We start from the raw sequence: 17,194 nt of genomic DNA, 5'->3' as shown, positions 1-17,194 counted from the left end.
ACACAGTCATGCTGATTTGGAACATTATAAATTCATTTTGTCCATCTTCAACTGTAGCAAAACAATCTTTTTTTATTAACTTTTAACTACTTAATTGATTAATTAAAATAAATTATTATATATTAACTGATTTCCTATCTCATTCCTCACAAAAACTTTTTTTTGAGGCAGCTGGTGGCACTGTGGCTGGAGTCAGAAATCTGATTTCAAATCTGGACTCAGACATGTACTAGCTATATGATGCTGAACAAGTCATTTAATCTTGATTTATCTCAAGTCTCCGTCTTCCTCTGTCTCTCTTTGTCTCTCTTTCTCTCTCTCTCTCTCACACACACACACACACATACACACACACACAGAGCCTAGATCTGAGAAATTGAAGCCATTTACTGTGAACCCCCTCTTCTTTCCTTTTCATCTCAAAACTCCTTGACATCATCCCCTGCTCTCTCCTCCTCCTCCTCCTCCTCCTCCTCCTCCTCCTCAAGCTCTAATGAGGTGGCCCCTTCACCTGGCCAAAACAAACCTTTCAGCATGTGTCCTTGAGCCTGTCTTGGCCAGCAGATTGAAATCTTAGTCATGTCCCATCTCTTTAATATGCAATCTCTCCCTATCTCTTGGTTTAATCAGTGATTTAGATGAGAAAGGTATAGATGACATGTTTATCAATTTTTCAGATGATGCAAAACTATCAGGGACATTTTGTTAACATGCTGGATAAGAGAGACAGGATCTACAGGATCTCAGCAAGCCAGAACAATGAACCCAGTCAAATATGATGATTTTTAATGTGCATGAATATAAAGTCTTTACACTTGTATTTTAAAAGTCAACAATAAAGAGAAAGGATGTGGTTAAACAACAGTTAGATGGGGGGGGGGGGACCCTCCAGATTTTTGTGCATTGTAAGCAAGCTCAGGATGAGTTAGCAGTTTGAAATAGCTTCCAAAAAAGCTAATGTAGGGGCTGCTAGGTGGTGCAGTGGATAGAGCACTGATCCTGGACTCAAGAGTACCTGAGTTCAAATCTGGTCTCATACACTTAATAATTACCTAACTGTATAGCCTTGGGCAAGCACTTAACCCCATTGCCTTGCAAAAACCTAAAAAAAAAAAAAAAGCTAATGTGACCTCAGCCAGGTTTGGGAATCTTCTTGCCCTCTTCTCACCCATCCATTAGCAGAGTGGCAAAACCAGATCACCTGGCATTTCTGCTACCAAGTTCTGTTTTCCCACGGCTTTCAGGAAAGCACTTAGCCCTGCAGAACAAGTCTCCCCTTCCCCTCCCTAGGTGTGCTGTTCTCACATTGTCATTCCCTCATCAGTGCACTTTCTCTCTTTCTCTAAGGTTTGGCCGGAAGAATGTTCTCTTTGTGACAATGGGGATGCAGACAGGATTTAGTTTTCTACAAGTCTTCTCCACAAGCTACGAAATGTTCTCAGTGCTGTTTGTCCTTGTGGGCATGGGTCAGATCTCCAACTATGTGGCTGCTTTTGTCCTTGGTATGACCATCTTAGTTTTTGTCTCTCTTTTTCACATCCCATCCTTTATATTCTTCAAGAACATGCCTGGTGTTCCTCATTCATGGGCTTGTTACTAACTAGGAGACTTTAGTGGATCCTATTTACAAACAGGAAAACTCAGTCAGTAACTGTTTGTTTAGTGTCTACTATGTTCCAGACAATGCTGAGGATCAAAAAAAGAGGCAAAAGGAAGCCATTCATTATTTGGTCAAGATGAGCTAAAGGAAGAGCCAAAATTAGAGTTGTTTTCTAATCCTCTGAGCCCCACTACCTTGATCTCAAAAGCAACTGGACATCTACTTTTTTTTTCTTATTGGACCTTTTAAAGCAGAGATGTAGTTAAAAACCCAACCAATAAAGCAATTTTCACTATTTCTTGGCACTTAATGTGGCCTACAGAAGAAGAATGTCGTTTGATCTTTGGGATTGTATGAATTAAGGGACACTGTGCTCAAGGAGAAGGTTATGATCAATGATCTCGTCAAGACAGAAGAAAAGCAGAAATCACTAAAGAAAACTTGTGTAGGAAAGGGGTTTTATTAATATGGACTATAATTCCTATCCAATTAGAATTGTACATAGATTCAGAGGAGAGCAGCCAGATCATAGAAGGACTTTTGGATTCTGATATTATCTATCTAGAAAAATCAGGAATTGCTAAAGCTAGATCTCTTCTCCTCTCCAAAGCTTTTATTCTATGAATCTCTGCCTCCTGGTTATTGGCCTTTGGTTTGTATAGTTTTAAGGAAATTAATCAACAGTATTCCTTCTTGGTTTAATTTCATTATCACTACACTCACCCACCTCCCCTGTGAACTTTTTTAAAGTAACTTTCCCCTTCATTGGAATTTAATACCAACTACTAAGAAGTACATGCTTTACAGAACATTATAGAACTTTGCTTGTGGTATTTCCTTTATTCCATTCTCTTCAGGTTCATATGAAGGGAAAGTGTGAGATCATGAGTAAGCCAGCAGTGGACACATGCCATTGTTCTGGAGTTGTTAATCCAATTCCAATTCTTGGAGTTTGTTAAAAAGTCTGAAATACTTTCCAGCCTCTGAAATGAAGATAATATCTCATTAATTGCTATAAACAGTCAATGAGCCAAGTTACTACAATGCTAATGTATGTCCTCTCTTTTTTTAAAAGGAACAGAAATTCTGGGCAAATCAGTTCGAATAATATTCTCCACGTTAGGAGTTTGCATATTTTATGCAATTGGCTACATGTTCCTGCCATTATTTGCTTATTTCATTCGAGAATGGAGAATGCTACTGCTGGCTCTAACTCTGCCAGGGCTACTATGTGTTCCACTATGGTGGTAAGTATCAATGACTGCATTCACAGAGAGTTGAGTATTATAGTTGATTGAGTTTGGTCATAAGGCTAGTATATTCTATAGTACTCTCCTAAAAAGAGAGAAGGGAACAATTTGGTTACTTCCTAATCAAAGTTTCCAAAACCAAGAAGCTCACTGATTTTTCAAGTTTTTGAAAGAGATTATTTCTCAGTCCCACAAAAAATAAATTCAACAAATTAATGTATAAGCTTATTCTTGGAGCTAGAGTCACAAAAGGGAAAAAACATTCTCCTGACTACAGGAATTCTGAGTCTGGGGAGAAAAAATATTTGGCATACAATATTACTTTTGTGATTAAAACTCTTTCGTTGCTAAATATGTGAGGCCTTCTAAGAAGTGAGAAGTATTCACATGAACCATTTGTGCCTGATCAGTGAGGAGTATTCTGACCTCATGTTGATCTGATCAGCTACAATTTGTCTCATAGTGATGTCATTTTGGTCTTCTTTGATAATGAAGGACAAGAACAACCAACTAATAGAAAAGATATGCATAGTGAGGGCAGTGGGAAATAATTTTGAATATTTAGGCAGTGAACTTTAAATTCTATCTGAAAGGAACTAGGGAAATAATTCAACAATTTGGGGGGGGGGGTGTTGATAGAAAAATCAGCCTGTCTGCAGCCTACAAGAAGAAGTTGGACTGGGGTAATGGCTATGGGAGAGTAAGAGGTGCTCAAGAAATATTTTGACATTTCCCATTCAGGTTCCAAAGAAATCTGGCTACACCCCAAGCCCATTCTTACCCCACATCTTTCTACAGTTTTTCAGGCTGACCCACAACCTAAAAAAATAAATTTCTCCATCTCTGCCCTTTGTCCACAAGATGGCGCCGTTGCTTTATGTGGCACTGGCATGATTCAGCCATCAGAGAGGGTGAGGATGTCATTAGTTGTCACATGTGATTAACCCACACCAAAAAAAAAAAAAATGTGAGGGGCAAGTTATCAAACATCATTGTATTTAGATTTTACTGTGGTCTTCCCACCTTTGCAACTTAAAATATTCATTCACGTTTGATTTTCTGTATACATTTGCTAGAGTTTGTACCCTAACCTTGTCTACATCAGGACACCAGGGTCCCAGGCTGTCTGCCTTGGGGCATCCTGGTGGTGCTTACCTTGTCATTTTCATGCATGTTTATCCAATTTGCTGCTGCAGGGTCATTCCTGAGTCACCCCGATGGCTCCTGTCTCAGGGAAGATTGAGAGAGGCAGAGGTCATCATCCAGAAGGCTGCAAAAATCAATGGGATTGTTGGGCCATCAGTAATATTCGACCCTATGGAGGTAAGCGCTGAGAGAGACTTGACAAATTAGCCTTGTGTTTGCATCCACCCAAGACCATCTCTTTTTAGGTATGTTAAATGCCAACAGAAGAGAGTATTCTCTGTCCTTAGCAGGGTGAGGCAGGGTAGTTTCAGAGAAAGGAGCTTCTGGTGTCACTGGATCACAGTTCCTTGTTACAATAAATTTAAGATCTTTGACCTTTAGGATAAATTAAGATTTTGTTGAAAAAGTAGAACAGTTCTAGTTCAGAATTCTTTTTTTTTTTTGCAAGGCAGTGGGGTTAAGTGGCTTGCCCAAGGCCACACAGCTAGATGATTATTAAGTGTCTGAGGCCAGATTTGAACTCAGGTACTCTTGAATCCAGAGCCAGTGCTCTATCCACTGTGCCACCTAGCCACTCCCAGAATCCTTATTCTATTTATTCACTCAGTCAGAAAAAAAGTATTAAATGCTTGTTCTCTGCAGTTAACTCAGGGAAGCAGGAGCCACTACACAAACTTTCATCTTTAGGGGTTGATTTTTTTTTCTCAAAACATAAAGCTGGTGATCCCTAGAAAATAATCATTGTTTATTAGATTATTGATAATAAACTTTTGTTGGTAATAAATAATAAAAATTATTATTGGTAATAAATAAATAGGTATTTAACATTAGCATTTTGCAGTTTTTAATCTATTTGAATTTCTTGCTGCTTCAAAGTAGGCAGTGGATAGAAAGCTGAACTTGAAGTTTTCCTTGGTCTGTGACTGCTAGAATCTGTTCCTTCCATGAGCCCTGATGAAGGCTATTAACTTTCTTGGCATTCTCTGTTCCCTCAATCTTTTTTTTTTTTTTGACCCAAAGCTATAGCAGGGCTATGCTGCCCTAAAAGCAACCAGAAAAGGCCAAAGTGTTTATTGCTAAGCTATAGCCTGGCTGTACCTTTGGCATACCTCCTGGATCATGGATTTAGGAAACCATGAGTGCAGAATGAGTCCTAGGAATTTTCCAGGGAAAGAGTAATCCTTGCACTCTAGTGGTGGTCACACTGCAGAGATACAAAGGACAACACAGTTAGTTATCCTCAACTTCACCACATTCAGAATCCAAGGCCCAAGAGGACAAACACCCTCCATTTTAGGCAGGAGCTCTAACAACTTCTATAAACTTGAGGGATCGAAGATTTAGAGCTAGAAGAGACTTTAGAAGGTGACCTAGTATTTCAGAACACTAAGGTGCTTCTACCCAGTCACCAGTCTTCTCACAAACAACTTCCAGAACTCTGTCCCAGCCCCCACCCCCTTTTATAACACTCCAGTTTGTGTCTTCCCCCTTCCCTTTGCCCATTGGAGAGGATTCACAACTAAATACTTCCTGACCCTTTAGCCTAGATATCCTGGTACTGCACTAAGGAGGGAGGCTTGGAAACACTCACAGATAGCTTCTGATAAATGGAAGAGGAAGGAAGCATGGTCACAGAAATATGTTCAACCCAAGGTTCATTTTGGGTGAACCAGAATGTTTGGAGAAAAATTGAGACTACCATCCATCCCCCTCCAATGGACTGCTTTGTGGAAAAGAGGCTATTTCAGTGAATCCCATTAAGTCACAAACTGACCTTTAATTGAACTGTTAACTTGGGGAAAAAATCCACCACTCAAAACTGGGTTTACAGAAGAAACATCAGAATGTTTGGACATGAGCTTGATAAATGGCTAAGGATGCACCAAGTTTGACAGGAAGTGACTCTGGGTGAAACTTGGGTCAGTTCTCCTGTTTTTCTTTCCAAATTCTCTTTTCCCTAGGACCAGTTCTGTAAACATACAGTGTGAGAACAAATAACAGAAATGTTTCCAAGCAAAAATACTGGTTTGGGTTCAGTTCAAACATTTATTAAGCACCTACCTAATTTATTAAGGCCCTAGGCTAATAAGGAAAATGGCTTGTCTGTTATTGTTGTTCATCCTTTATTTCTGAAGAGGTCCAAGGACATTACAGGGTGATAGTTTGACTTGGTTGTGAATTGGATTTAAGTGAGGCAGGGCTATGCACTCTCCTCCATCAAAATCCAGTGGTAGGACAAATATCAAGATGACAGGAGATGGGCCAGGATGCAATGGGTGACTTTGTTCTTTCTGAATTAAAGTCTTTTTCAAGCAACACCCATTCAATGAATGAGGATTAGGTAAGAATCCAAATCAAAAAATAGTCTAATTAGCCATTACAAAATATCTAGGAGTGGAAGACCCTCAAAGTTTCTGGCTAGAACAGAAAACAAATACTATTTACACTCATTCTAAGCTATCAAAATCTAAAGGCTAGGGCTGGGGGCTATTAAGAAAGATTTAGATTTAAAAGTGAGTGTAAAAGAAAAAGAGAGTGTAAAGTATGGCTTGTAGCTTAACATTAAAAAAAAAAAAAAAACAACTAAGGTCTTGGCAGCCACTCTCATAACTTCCTGGCAAATAGAGTGAGGAGAAAAGGAAGCAGTGTCAAATTTTATATTCTTAGGTTCAAAGATCCCTGCAGATTGTAACTGCAGCCACAAAATTTAAAAAAGCTTACTCCTTAGAAGGAAAGCTATGGAAAATCAGGACAGCATACTAAAAAGCAGAGACATCACCTTGCCAACGAAGGTTTTTTTCCAGTAGCAATATATGGCTGTGAGTTAGACTATAAGGAAAGCTGAACACCGCAGAATTGACACTTCTGAATTTTGGTTCTGGAGAAGACTTTAGAGATTCCCTTATCAGCAAGGAGCAAATTAGTCAATACTTAAAAGAAATAATTTGGGCTATTTCCTTGAGGTTCAAATACTGAAGCTGAAGTTTGAATACTTTGACAACATAATGAGAAGACAGGATTCAATGGAAAAGACCCTCATGTTGGGATTGAAGGCAAAAGATAACAGGAATGGCAGAGTATAAGATGGATAGATATATAGTATCATGGAAACAACAGATATGAATTTGGATAGACCTCAGAGATAGTGTGCCACAGAAGAGCCTGGAGTGCTGTGGTTCATGGCTTCACAAAAGGTGGACAAGATGAAACAACAAGTAAATCCAAATAAAAACAATAGGCTATTTTAAAGCCTTTTTTTTCAGAGCCATATTTCAAGAAATCATAAATGAAATCCACAGGGCAAAAAACCATCCAACTTTGGGGGGAAAATAATAAGAATGATTTTTTAATGGCTTGTTTAGCTCAGATAGAACAGAGTGTCAGACCCATCCAAAGACTGCAGTCTGATGCAGATGTCCCTCACCCATCAAATGAGAGAGCTGGATTAGATGATCCCAAATATCTCCTATAGCTCTCACAGCCTTCGGATTTAAAAATGCTGTGATTCCATTTAACCTACACTGGGAATCCTTGTAAGGCAGTCAAGGAAATGAACTGTGGCTTTGTGTTCTTGTTCTGACTTTGGACCCAAATGGGAATGATTCAGTTCATCAAACATCAAATATTGTCATTTTAGTCATGTCCAACCTCTCTGTGACCCCATTTCGAGTTTTCTTGGCAAAATTACTGGGGTGGTTTGCCATTTCTTTTTCCAACTCATCTTACACATGAAAAAATGCTGCAAACAGAGTTAAGTGACTTTCCCAGGGTCACACTGCTATAAGCATCTGAGGTCAGCTCTGAACTCAGGTTATGATGACTTCAGGCCTGGCACCCTATCTGCTATACCTCCTAGCCTATGGCAAATCATTGCTCTAACACTGGGAGAAAGTGTTGAGTCCCCGTTTGGGTACTATTATGTTGAATCCTTTTTCTGACATCATATATTGTGTCCCTTTCTGGACTCTGTCAATCTTCCCCTGGAAAGCTTTGAAGGGGCAGGAGACAAGGAAGACAAAGATGACAAGTTCTCCAAAGTCTCCGAGGTCTCCATTTATTGAACCAAATACCAGTGCTTAAATACCTCCCCAGTCTCTAATCCACTCCCACTCCCATGGCACTTAGTGAGATAAAGCTCTGGTTCTCAAGGATAATAGGTGAAGATAATTTACAGTGCTCCCATACCCAACAGTCCCTAATATATCCCCCTTCTTGTCTTTTTTTGAAACAAAATTATTACATAATGAATGCCACAAATTATAAACAAAAGTTCAAAAATCGTATAAATAAATGTCAATTAAACAATAGTAAAAACCAATATTCCCAAATTCCTTGAAATACATTTTATCCCTAACTTACAAACAGACAAAGATTACAAAGTTGTTTTCTTTTGCCAACAAAAAAAAACTTTCAAAGCAATCAAATTCAAAACTCAAACTAAAAGGAGTAACTTTAAATTTTACCTATTTGACACTAACACAAACACAGAAACAACTCTCTTGTATCATATTTACCAAACTGAGACTGATACCCTAGCCAGTACCAGATCTTAGAATATAGAAGCATTCTCTCACCTCTCCAGGCCAGTTGAGAGATGTAAAATGCCTTATAGATGTTAAAATACACACATGCATACATAACCAATCAAGACCAGTTAACAGAAATATAAGCCATAGGCACAGACTTCATTTGAAAGACAAAATCCAAATTTCCTAGTCCCAGAAAAAAAATCATCTTCCCCTTTTTTTCTTAACTAATTAACCATGAAGTTTCCCAATCAATAACCTATTGAACAACATAGTCATTGCCCAACCCCCCTCTCCTCCCCAAACCAGGAAGAAGACATGGGGGTCCCTTTATTTCTAAAATAAATTTTTTGAGACAGGGTTTGAGTCTAGAAGTTCCAAAAATAAAGATTTCCCTTCTCCCTCCCCACCTCTCTGCAGAGGGTGAGAATGGCAGAGAATGAGAAAAAGAATTTGAAATTACTTAAAATGTTGACAGTACAATCTGGAATTGTTGCATTCTTTGAATAAAAATCTGTCCAATAGCATGTAACATTTTTGCTCTCAATCCAGTCTCAGACACTTAATAATTACCTAGCTGTGTGGCCTTGGGCAAGCCACTTAACCCCATTTGCCTTGCAAAAAAAAAAAAAACCTAAAAAAAACCCAAACATTTTTGCTCTCAGCACAGAAAGTGCAATTAGTGTTCAATTCACAGCCCTCTGCTGCCAGAGCAATGGTTGAAGTACACCCGGCTGTCAGCTGGAAAGTGAAACTGGTGGCTTCTAAAGTCAAATTTGACTTTGGTGTCAGGGTCTGCATCAGAATCTGCATCAGGGTCCCCATCAGTGAAAGGTCTCTGCAGCCAGTCGCAGGTCCAGGGGCCCAGGTAGCGCCCAGAACATACAGCACAGTCAGGCAGGCAGCCATGGCCAAAAAGCAGGTTCTCCACATCCATCCAGTTCATGGTGCTGGCACTTAGCTGCAGACTGCTGCTTGAGGAAGAAGCTCCCTCCCCTGGCGCACTGCCTCGGAGACTCTACTTCTCACTGACTCCTCAGTGTTGAATACTATTTGTCTTTTTACTTTCCCTTTACACCTCCTTGATTAAAATCAGCCCCCTAGTAACAAATCAACTGTTACTTTCTCCAGAATCTTTTGCTCTGGGCTGTTGCCTGGTTCTCTTGTTTGTATCTGCTGTGTCCTTATTCCGGAATTTACTCAGATAACTCCTCCTTCTTGTCCTTGTACGGGTGCCATATGTGGAGTCCCTATTCAGGCACCATTATGTTGAGTCCCTTTTCAGACATCATATGTTGAGTCCCGTTCTGGACTCTGTCAGTCTTGCCCAGGTGAGCATTGAAGGGGCAGGAGACAAGGATGACAAGTTGTTCAACAAGTTCTACAAGAAGTTCTACAAGGTCTCCATTTATTGAACCAAATACCAGTGCTTAAATACCTCTCCAATCTCTAATCCACTCCCACTCCCATGGCACTTAGTAAGATAAGGCTCTGGTGCTCAAGGACACCAGGTGAAGATAATTTACAGTACTCCCATACACAACAGACACTAACAATAAAGAAGGTGTTTAAGTAAAATTTCCCTTACCCTTGTGGAGCTTGTATTATAATCTGGAAGGGAAACATAAAGCACACAAATTATACATAAAAACATCAAGTGTGAACAAAATGGTGGATAAAGTTGGTGGGGAGGGGTCATCGCCAAAGAGATCAGAGAAAGTTTCATTGAGTTGGCCTTTAAAGATTGGGTAGAAATGGGGGTGGCTAGGTGGCACAGTGGATAGAGGATGGCTCTGGAGTCAGGAGGACCTGAGTTCAAATGTGACCTAGACACTTATTACCTTGCTGTGTGACCTTGGGCAAGTCACTTAACCCCATTGCCTTGCAAAAACCAAAACCAAACCAAAACATAAAAAAAAAAAAAAAAAAAGAATGAATAGGAATTCAGTAAGAATGAGGAGTGGAAAGAGAAAAGAAAGAGTAGTTAAGAAAAGGCACAGAGGTGGGAAAGCCCAGGACTTATATGGGATATAATGAACAAGTTCAGTTTGACTATTATATAATGAATAGTAATAATGTTTGTTCTTCATTGTCTAAGAAAACCACAACATCAGAGAGATATTATTACAAGAATGTGAACTGGATTTGTGTGAGGGGGACTGTGTTAAGTCACCAGCCTCATTCTTTCCTCTGGAGCCATTTTGACCCAGGGGCCAGATAAAAATCAGGTCAACTGGAGATGGTCCTCAATGCCAGGTAATCAGGCTTAAGTGACTTGGGTAAGAATAGGTCTGAAGCTGGATTTGAACTCTGGTCCTCTTGACTCCAAGGTCAGTGTTTTATCCACTGTGCCACCTAGCTGCCCCAGAATACAGAGTACATGAAGGAGAATAATGTGAGATCAATTAGAAAGTCCAGGTGGCAGGAGATTATGAAAGACATTAAATTCTAAACAAAGGAGTAACTGGCTAGCTAAGCATTGTGATACAACTTCATAAAAACTGCAGGTAGGAAACCTGCCTCCAGTTTTGCTGCTGCTAAGGTCTAGGAAGCTCTTCAGAAGACAGGATCCTTAAAGGAAAAAGGCTTAAATTACCCTATCCTTTGAAGTCTTGTTTGTCTGCTGACTGAAGTCTCTTCCCCCACTATCTTTCCTACAGTTGCAAGACCTGAATTCCCGGAAGCAGCAGTCCCATAGTATTTTGGATCTACTTCGAACCCAGAACATCCGGACTGTCACCATCATGTCTATAATTCTATGGTGAGTAAGCATCTTCTCAATGCTACCAGAACAGCGCTAGTGGCTGGGTTATCACACTTCAAAATCCTGATTACTTAGACATAAAATAGCTGATGGGGATCAAACTGGTAATATGAACTTGAAGAAAAAAATGTGAAGATGTGAAATGTTAATATTGAATAACTGCCTTTCTGCCAAACAGGAATGCTACTAAGAATTTGGATGCTATGCTAGTTGGTGCATATATGATTTAGTATTGATATGCTGTTGTCTATGGTACCTTTTAACAAAATGTGGCTCCCTGGTTATGTCTTTTAATTAAGTTTATTTTTGGTTTTGTTTTGACTATGATCATGATTGCTCTCTGCCTTTTTTACTTAAGATGAAACACAGTAGATTCTGCTTCAACCTCTTAATTTGTCTGTATGTGTCTTTCTATTTCAAGTGGATTTCTTATAAACTGTATATTATTAGATTCTGGTTTCTAATCCATTCTGCTATCTGTTTTATTTGTGAGTCCATCCCATTCACATTCACAGTTATGATTATGTACTTGTCATGGTATCACCTCCTTGATATCATGGTCTTCTTCAAGAATGAAGGACAAAAAACAAAAGCAAAAAAAAATACAACTCTATGGGGGGCAGCTAGAGGACCTGAGTTCAAATCTGACCTCTGACACTTAAAAATTATCTAGCTGTGTGACCTTGGGCAAGTCACTGAACTCCACTGCCTTGCAAAAACTAAAAAAAATAAAACAAAAACAAGAATGAAGGACAAACATCATCATCACTGCCTCCCTTAATGCTCCTTCCCTCTTATTATCCCTTGTCTTTCTCTTATTCCATTCCCTTCCTATAGATGAATTTCTGTACCCAATTGTTGCCCACTATCTACCTCCATTTTCCCCCTCTAATTTATAAACTTTTCCTTTTATGAGAGATAATTTTCACCCTTCTTTTCCTTCAATGTTCTCCTAATGCATTCCCTCTTTTTGACCCTTTTATTTTCTTTTGAGATCATCCCAACATAATAAACTCACACCCATGCCCTTGGTCTAAGTAGATTCTTTCTAACTGCCCTAATGATAATAAAATTCTTAGGAGTTTCCAGCATCATCTTCCCATATAGAAATGTAAAAAGTTTTAACCTTGTTATATTCCTTATAATTTCTCACTCATGGTGGGTTTGGGGGGGTTGATTTTTGCAAGGCAAATGAGGTTAAGTGACTTGCCCAAGGTCATACAGCTAGATAATTATTAAGTGTCTGAGTCCAGATTTGAACTTAGGTACTCCTGACTCCAGGGCTAGTGCTCTATCCACTGAGCCACCTAGCTGCCCCTACACCACCTAGCTGCCCCCCCATGTTTTCCTTTTTATATTTCTTTTCAATCTTGTGTTTGATGTCAAATTTTCTATACAGCTCTGGTCTTTTCATCAGGAATGCTAGAAAGTTTTCTATTTTATTAAATATCTGTTTTTTCCCTCATAGTCAGTTTTGGTGGGTTGATTATTCTTGGTTGTAATCCTAGCTCCTTTACCTTCCAGAATATCATATTCTAAGCCATCTATTCTTTTAACTTATTCTTTAGCTGCTAAATCTTGAATAATCCTGACTGGGGCTTTACAATATTTGAATAATTACTTTCTGGCTGCTTTCAGTATTTCTTCCTTTACCTAAGCTCTGGATTTTGGCTATAACATTCCTGAGAGTTTTCATTTTAGGTTTTCTTTCAGAAAGTAACTTATGAATTCATTCAGTTCCTCCTTTGTCCTCTGACTCTAAGATATCCAAGTAGTTTTTCCTTTATAATTTTTTGAAATGTGATGTCTAAATCTTTTTAAATCATGGCTTTTGGGTAGTTTAATAATTCTTAAAATGTCTCTCCTCAGTTTTCCAGAACAGTTGTTTTTCCTATAAGATATTTAACATTTTCTTCTATAGTTTGTTTCATGATTTCTTGATGTCTCATAAATTTATTAGCTTCTTCCTCATCAGTTCTAACTTTTAAGTAGTTATTTTCTTCAGTGAGTTTATTTTCCATTTGGCCAGTTTTAATTTTTAAGTAGTCATTTTTTTCAGCATTTTTGTGCCTCTTACCCTGTTGATACTCTTTTCATAATTTTCTTTCTCTCTCTCTCTCTTTATTTTTTTTAGTTTTTACAAGGTAATGGGGTTAAGTTACTTGCCCAAGGCCACACAACTAGGTAATTATTAGGTGTCTGAGGCCGGATTTGAACTCAGGTACTCCTAATTCCAGGGCTGGTGCTCTATCCATTGCGCCACCTTGCCACCCCTCATAATTTTCTTATGTCTCTCATTCCTTTTTGTAGTTTTTCCTCTACCACTCTTATTTCATTTTAAAAATTATTTTTGTTCTTTTTTAACATATTTTTTTCTTTAATTTCCTCTAGGAATTCTTGCTGAGTTCATTCCAATCTGCTTTTTTTTTTCCTTTGAAGTTTTGCCTATAATGTTCTCAGGCCTTGTCTTCTCTAGCTCTTTGTGATCAGGTTCTTTTTGGTTATTAGTATATTAGTATATTTTTCCAACCTTCTTCATGACTATGGATTTTATGTTGTGTTTGAATCTTCTCACCTTAGGGCAGGGTGTGGGGCAGGGGAGTTGAAATGAATGGCATGACGTCCTATATCCATTTGTTGCTTTCACAACTGGGTCTGTGGAGCTTTAAGTTTTTAGTGCTTTCAGTGTCATAGGATGCAGGGAGAGGTCTAGTCACTGCCCTCTGGATCTTATATAAGTAGGGTTCCTACTCCCTTGTGACCACTCAACTGCTTCACTTCTCACTGAAATTGTCACCCAAAAATAGATAATGGGGACAAAGCCCTTGCTCCCAATACTAGAGCAGGGGGCCCTGGGGCAATCTTTCTGAATAAATGTTGACATCCCTAGATGTTGGTGGGCTGCCACTGACACAGCCAGTTGTTGCCATCAATACTGGTGCCACTTCTGCTGCACCATGCTCCTAACCATTCCTAATCCAGTGTCCACTGACTTCTTAAGCTGCCCTGGACTGGGAAAACATCTCACTCTGACTTTTAATTAGCTTTCTTGCCCAAAATTTGGTTTGATACATTTTTTTTTCTGGTTGTTATGGAGGAATGTTGGGAGAGCTGGGCAAAAATTTTGTATTCACTCCACCATCTTGTCTCTACCTCTCAAATACCTCTCTCTGACTTATAGGGGAAGACAAGAACAGTAAGGGTGAAAATAATTGCCCCTAAGAACTAAAATTGAAGAAACACAAGCACAGGAAAGAGAAATCATCAGAAGCCCCAGGTCACCTGAAATCCTCTCAGTATATGGATTCCAAAATAGGATTCCACCCCAACTCCACAGAGATAGATAGTGGTTGTAGGAGTACAAATGAAGTCCCCCAAAGAAAATAATATCCCTTTCTCCTAGCTTTCTTCTAGAAGTGGAAGTGCCATTTCCTGCACCTATCTGGAAACAGTGACTACTTCAGAAGATGGGAGAGGATGGACTCTCCTCTCTGGAATGACTAGGAAAGGACTTTCGAGAGGCAGAAAAATACGTTGGAGTGTCTTCTTAATTCTGTTCTAGTCAGAGGATTTAAGACCAAGTTCATGAGGACAAGGTTTATCAGCTTTTCTAAATCATTCTCTATATTATACAGGGCCATAAACACAAAGATTATTAACAAAAGCTATTAAATATTAGTAATGATAAGAATGAATTTTATCTTCAGGTCCTTATTAAATTTGTTATTGTTTAGTTGTATACAACTCTTTGTGACCTTATTTGGAGTTTTCTTGGCAAATATACTGGAGTGGTTTGCCATTTTCTTCTCATTTTACAGATGAGGAAACTGAGGCAGAGAGAGTCAAGTGTCTTGTCCAGGGTCACACAACTAGTGTCTGAGGCTGAATTTTAACTCAGGAAGATAAGTCTTCATGGGTCCAGGCCTGGCACTATATCCACTATGCCACCTCACTATCCCTTATTACATATCCTTTTTTATATATAGGATATGTTTATATATAGGCTATGTTTTATATCTAGAATATATTTAGGATATGTTTTTTCTATAGAATATGTTTAGAAGTGGTTAGGTGAAGGGAGAAGAAATATTCTAATGCACTCAACCACATGGTCTTCATTGTTATTGATAAAAACTTCTTATGACAAGACTGCTGTTGGAAGACTTTCCAGCAAACCCCATATACCCATCTTAGGACTATCACCTGCCTCTAGGGGAAGAGATATCATGGCTCAAGCATTGGACTTGGAGTTAAGAAGGCAGTAAAGAAGGCAAATCCTTCCCCAGAGAGAGCCAGACAGACAGACAATGAATCACGGACTGGCTGCTTTGTGGAGCTACTCCAAGAGGAAATCCAGACCTGGCGCATTAGAAATCGGAGGTGTCTGTGAGTCATTCATTTCTAAGGAATAGTACAGGCTTCTTTAGTACCAGCACCTCATACAGGCTACAGCAAGGCCCCAACCACATGGGAAACTTCCAGGCTACAGTGAATCACTCTGTGGTTCCCTACAATTCTTTATCTTTTACTGAGATTTCAATTATTGAAGAATATTTTTTAAAAGTACGTTGGTGGGAGGTGGCATAGTGGATAAAGCACTGGCCTTGGAGTCAGGAGTACCTGGGTTCAAATCCGGTCTCAGACACTTAATAATTACCTAGCTGTGTGGCCTTGGGTAAGCCACTTAACCCCATTTGCCTTCCAAAAAATAAAAATAAATTAAAAAAAAAAGTACATTGGTGGGGGGGCAGCTAGGTGGCACAGTAGATAGAGTACCAGCCCTGGAATCAGGTGGACCTGAGTTCAAATTTGACCTCAGACACTTAATAATTACCTGTAGCTATACTTAACCCCACTGCCTTGCAAACTCCCCCTGCCCCAAACAAAAAGTACATTGATGGGAATTTCAACATGCAAAATACCCAATTCCTGTCCAGGTCACTCCAGACTCCACTTGCTGATCCTTCAGCACCAAGTACTAAACACCTCCTAGATTCAGGGCTCAGCAAGAAAAGCCATCTGGGGCAAGGGAGGGAAGAACATTTCTGTTCAGTTAAGATTGGGGTCTGCAGTCTGGCAGGTCCCCTAGACTTGGTGTGAGAGTGTGTGTCAGAATGGGGCTGAAAGTATTCCCTCCTTTTAGAATGATATCAGTATTCAAAGACCATCATTTAATTAAAATAAAATTAAAAATGAAACTGCCCCCCCCCCAGTAAGACTCATCTGAATGGCAAGTTTCTAAGTTACCTGTGATCTCTGCAAAGAAAAAAATAAATTTATAAGAATTTAGAGGTTGGGAGGGGCCACAGAAGAAATATTACAACATGGGTTGGGATTGAGAGCAGGATGATTATGTGTAAGGGGGGGGCTCAAGCTGGGGGTAGGAAAGGGTAACAGTGATCAGTAGCTGCTCCAGCTTTTTGGAAACTTCCATTCAAGTGAAGGCCTATCATTCTACTAACAATAATTGCTATCTATATAGTCTTCAAGGTTTTAACAGTGTTTAACAAAGATTCTCTTATTTGATCTTCAGTCAGTGAATATTTATGTGCTAGACATTGTGCTAAGCAGTGAATATACAAAGACTTCACAGTCTAAAGGTGGGAGGTGGGGCAGGAAAAGGAAAAGAAAATGAACTGTCTATAGGTTAAATAGGAAATCATCAACAAGGAGAAGGTACAACAATTAAGAGAAATCAGAAGAGGTGAGAGTTTGTTGGGACTTAAAGGAAGCCAGGATGCCAAAAGGCAGAGATGAGGAAGGAGAGCCTTCCAAGTACGAGAACAAAGAGATGGATGATACTTGGAGACCAGTCACTGGATGAGAGGGGAGAGGTGGGTTAAGTTGTAAGAATTCAAAAAAGGAAAGGCCTGTTGTCTCATCAGTTTTTTTCTTGGTGACCACAGTA

The 17,194-nt window shown here is 39.3% G+C and overlaps 1 protein-coding gene and 1 long non-coding RNA gene across 4 annotated transcripts in view; one reads left to right on the top strand and one right to left on the bottom strand.

The window, feature by feature from the left end:
• LOC141506461 (organic cation/carnitine transporter 2-like) overlaps nt 1-17,194 on the top strand; it is a 59,511-nt gene that overhangs the window by 33,547 nt on the left and 8,770 nt on the right. The window contains exons 3-6 of the mRNA XM_074213273.1: nt 1,348-1,502; nt 2,676-2,847; nt 4,047-4,173; nt 11,183-11,283. Coding sequence (XP_074069374.1) covers nt 1,348-1,502; nt 2,676-2,847; nt 4,047-4,173; nt 11,183-11,283 — 555 coding nt within the window. The remainder of the gene's footprint in view (nt 1-1,347; nt 1,503-2,675; nt 2,848-4,046; nt 4,174-11,182; nt 11,284-17,194) is intronic.
• Nucleotides 2,061-17,194, bottom strand: part of LOC141506464 (uncharacterized) — a 247,160-nt gene continuing 232,026 nt past the window's right edge. For all 3 annotated transcript variants that reach the window (XR_012473895.1, XR_012473893.1, XR_012473894.1), the window contains 3 exons: nt 5,095-5,200; nt 4,006-4,120; nt 2,061-2,583 (listed from right to left, as the gene is read on the bottom strand). This is a non-coding gene — a long non-coding RNA (uncharacterized LOC141506464). The remainder of the gene's footprint in view (nt 2,584-4,005; nt 4,121-5,094; nt 5,201-17,194) is intronic.

This window comes from Macrotis lagotis, chromosome 1 (assembly GCF_037893015.1).
Source record: "Macrotis lagotis isolate mMagLag1 chromosome 1, bilby.v1.9.chrom.fasta, whole genome shotgun sequence".
NCBI classification, from domain to species: Eukaryota; Metazoa; Chordata; class Mammalia; order Peramelemorphia; family Peramelidae; genus Macrotis; species Macrotis lagotis.
Note: the sequence above shows the minus strand (reverse complement) of the source record. Positions and strands in the feature narration are given on the sequence as shown.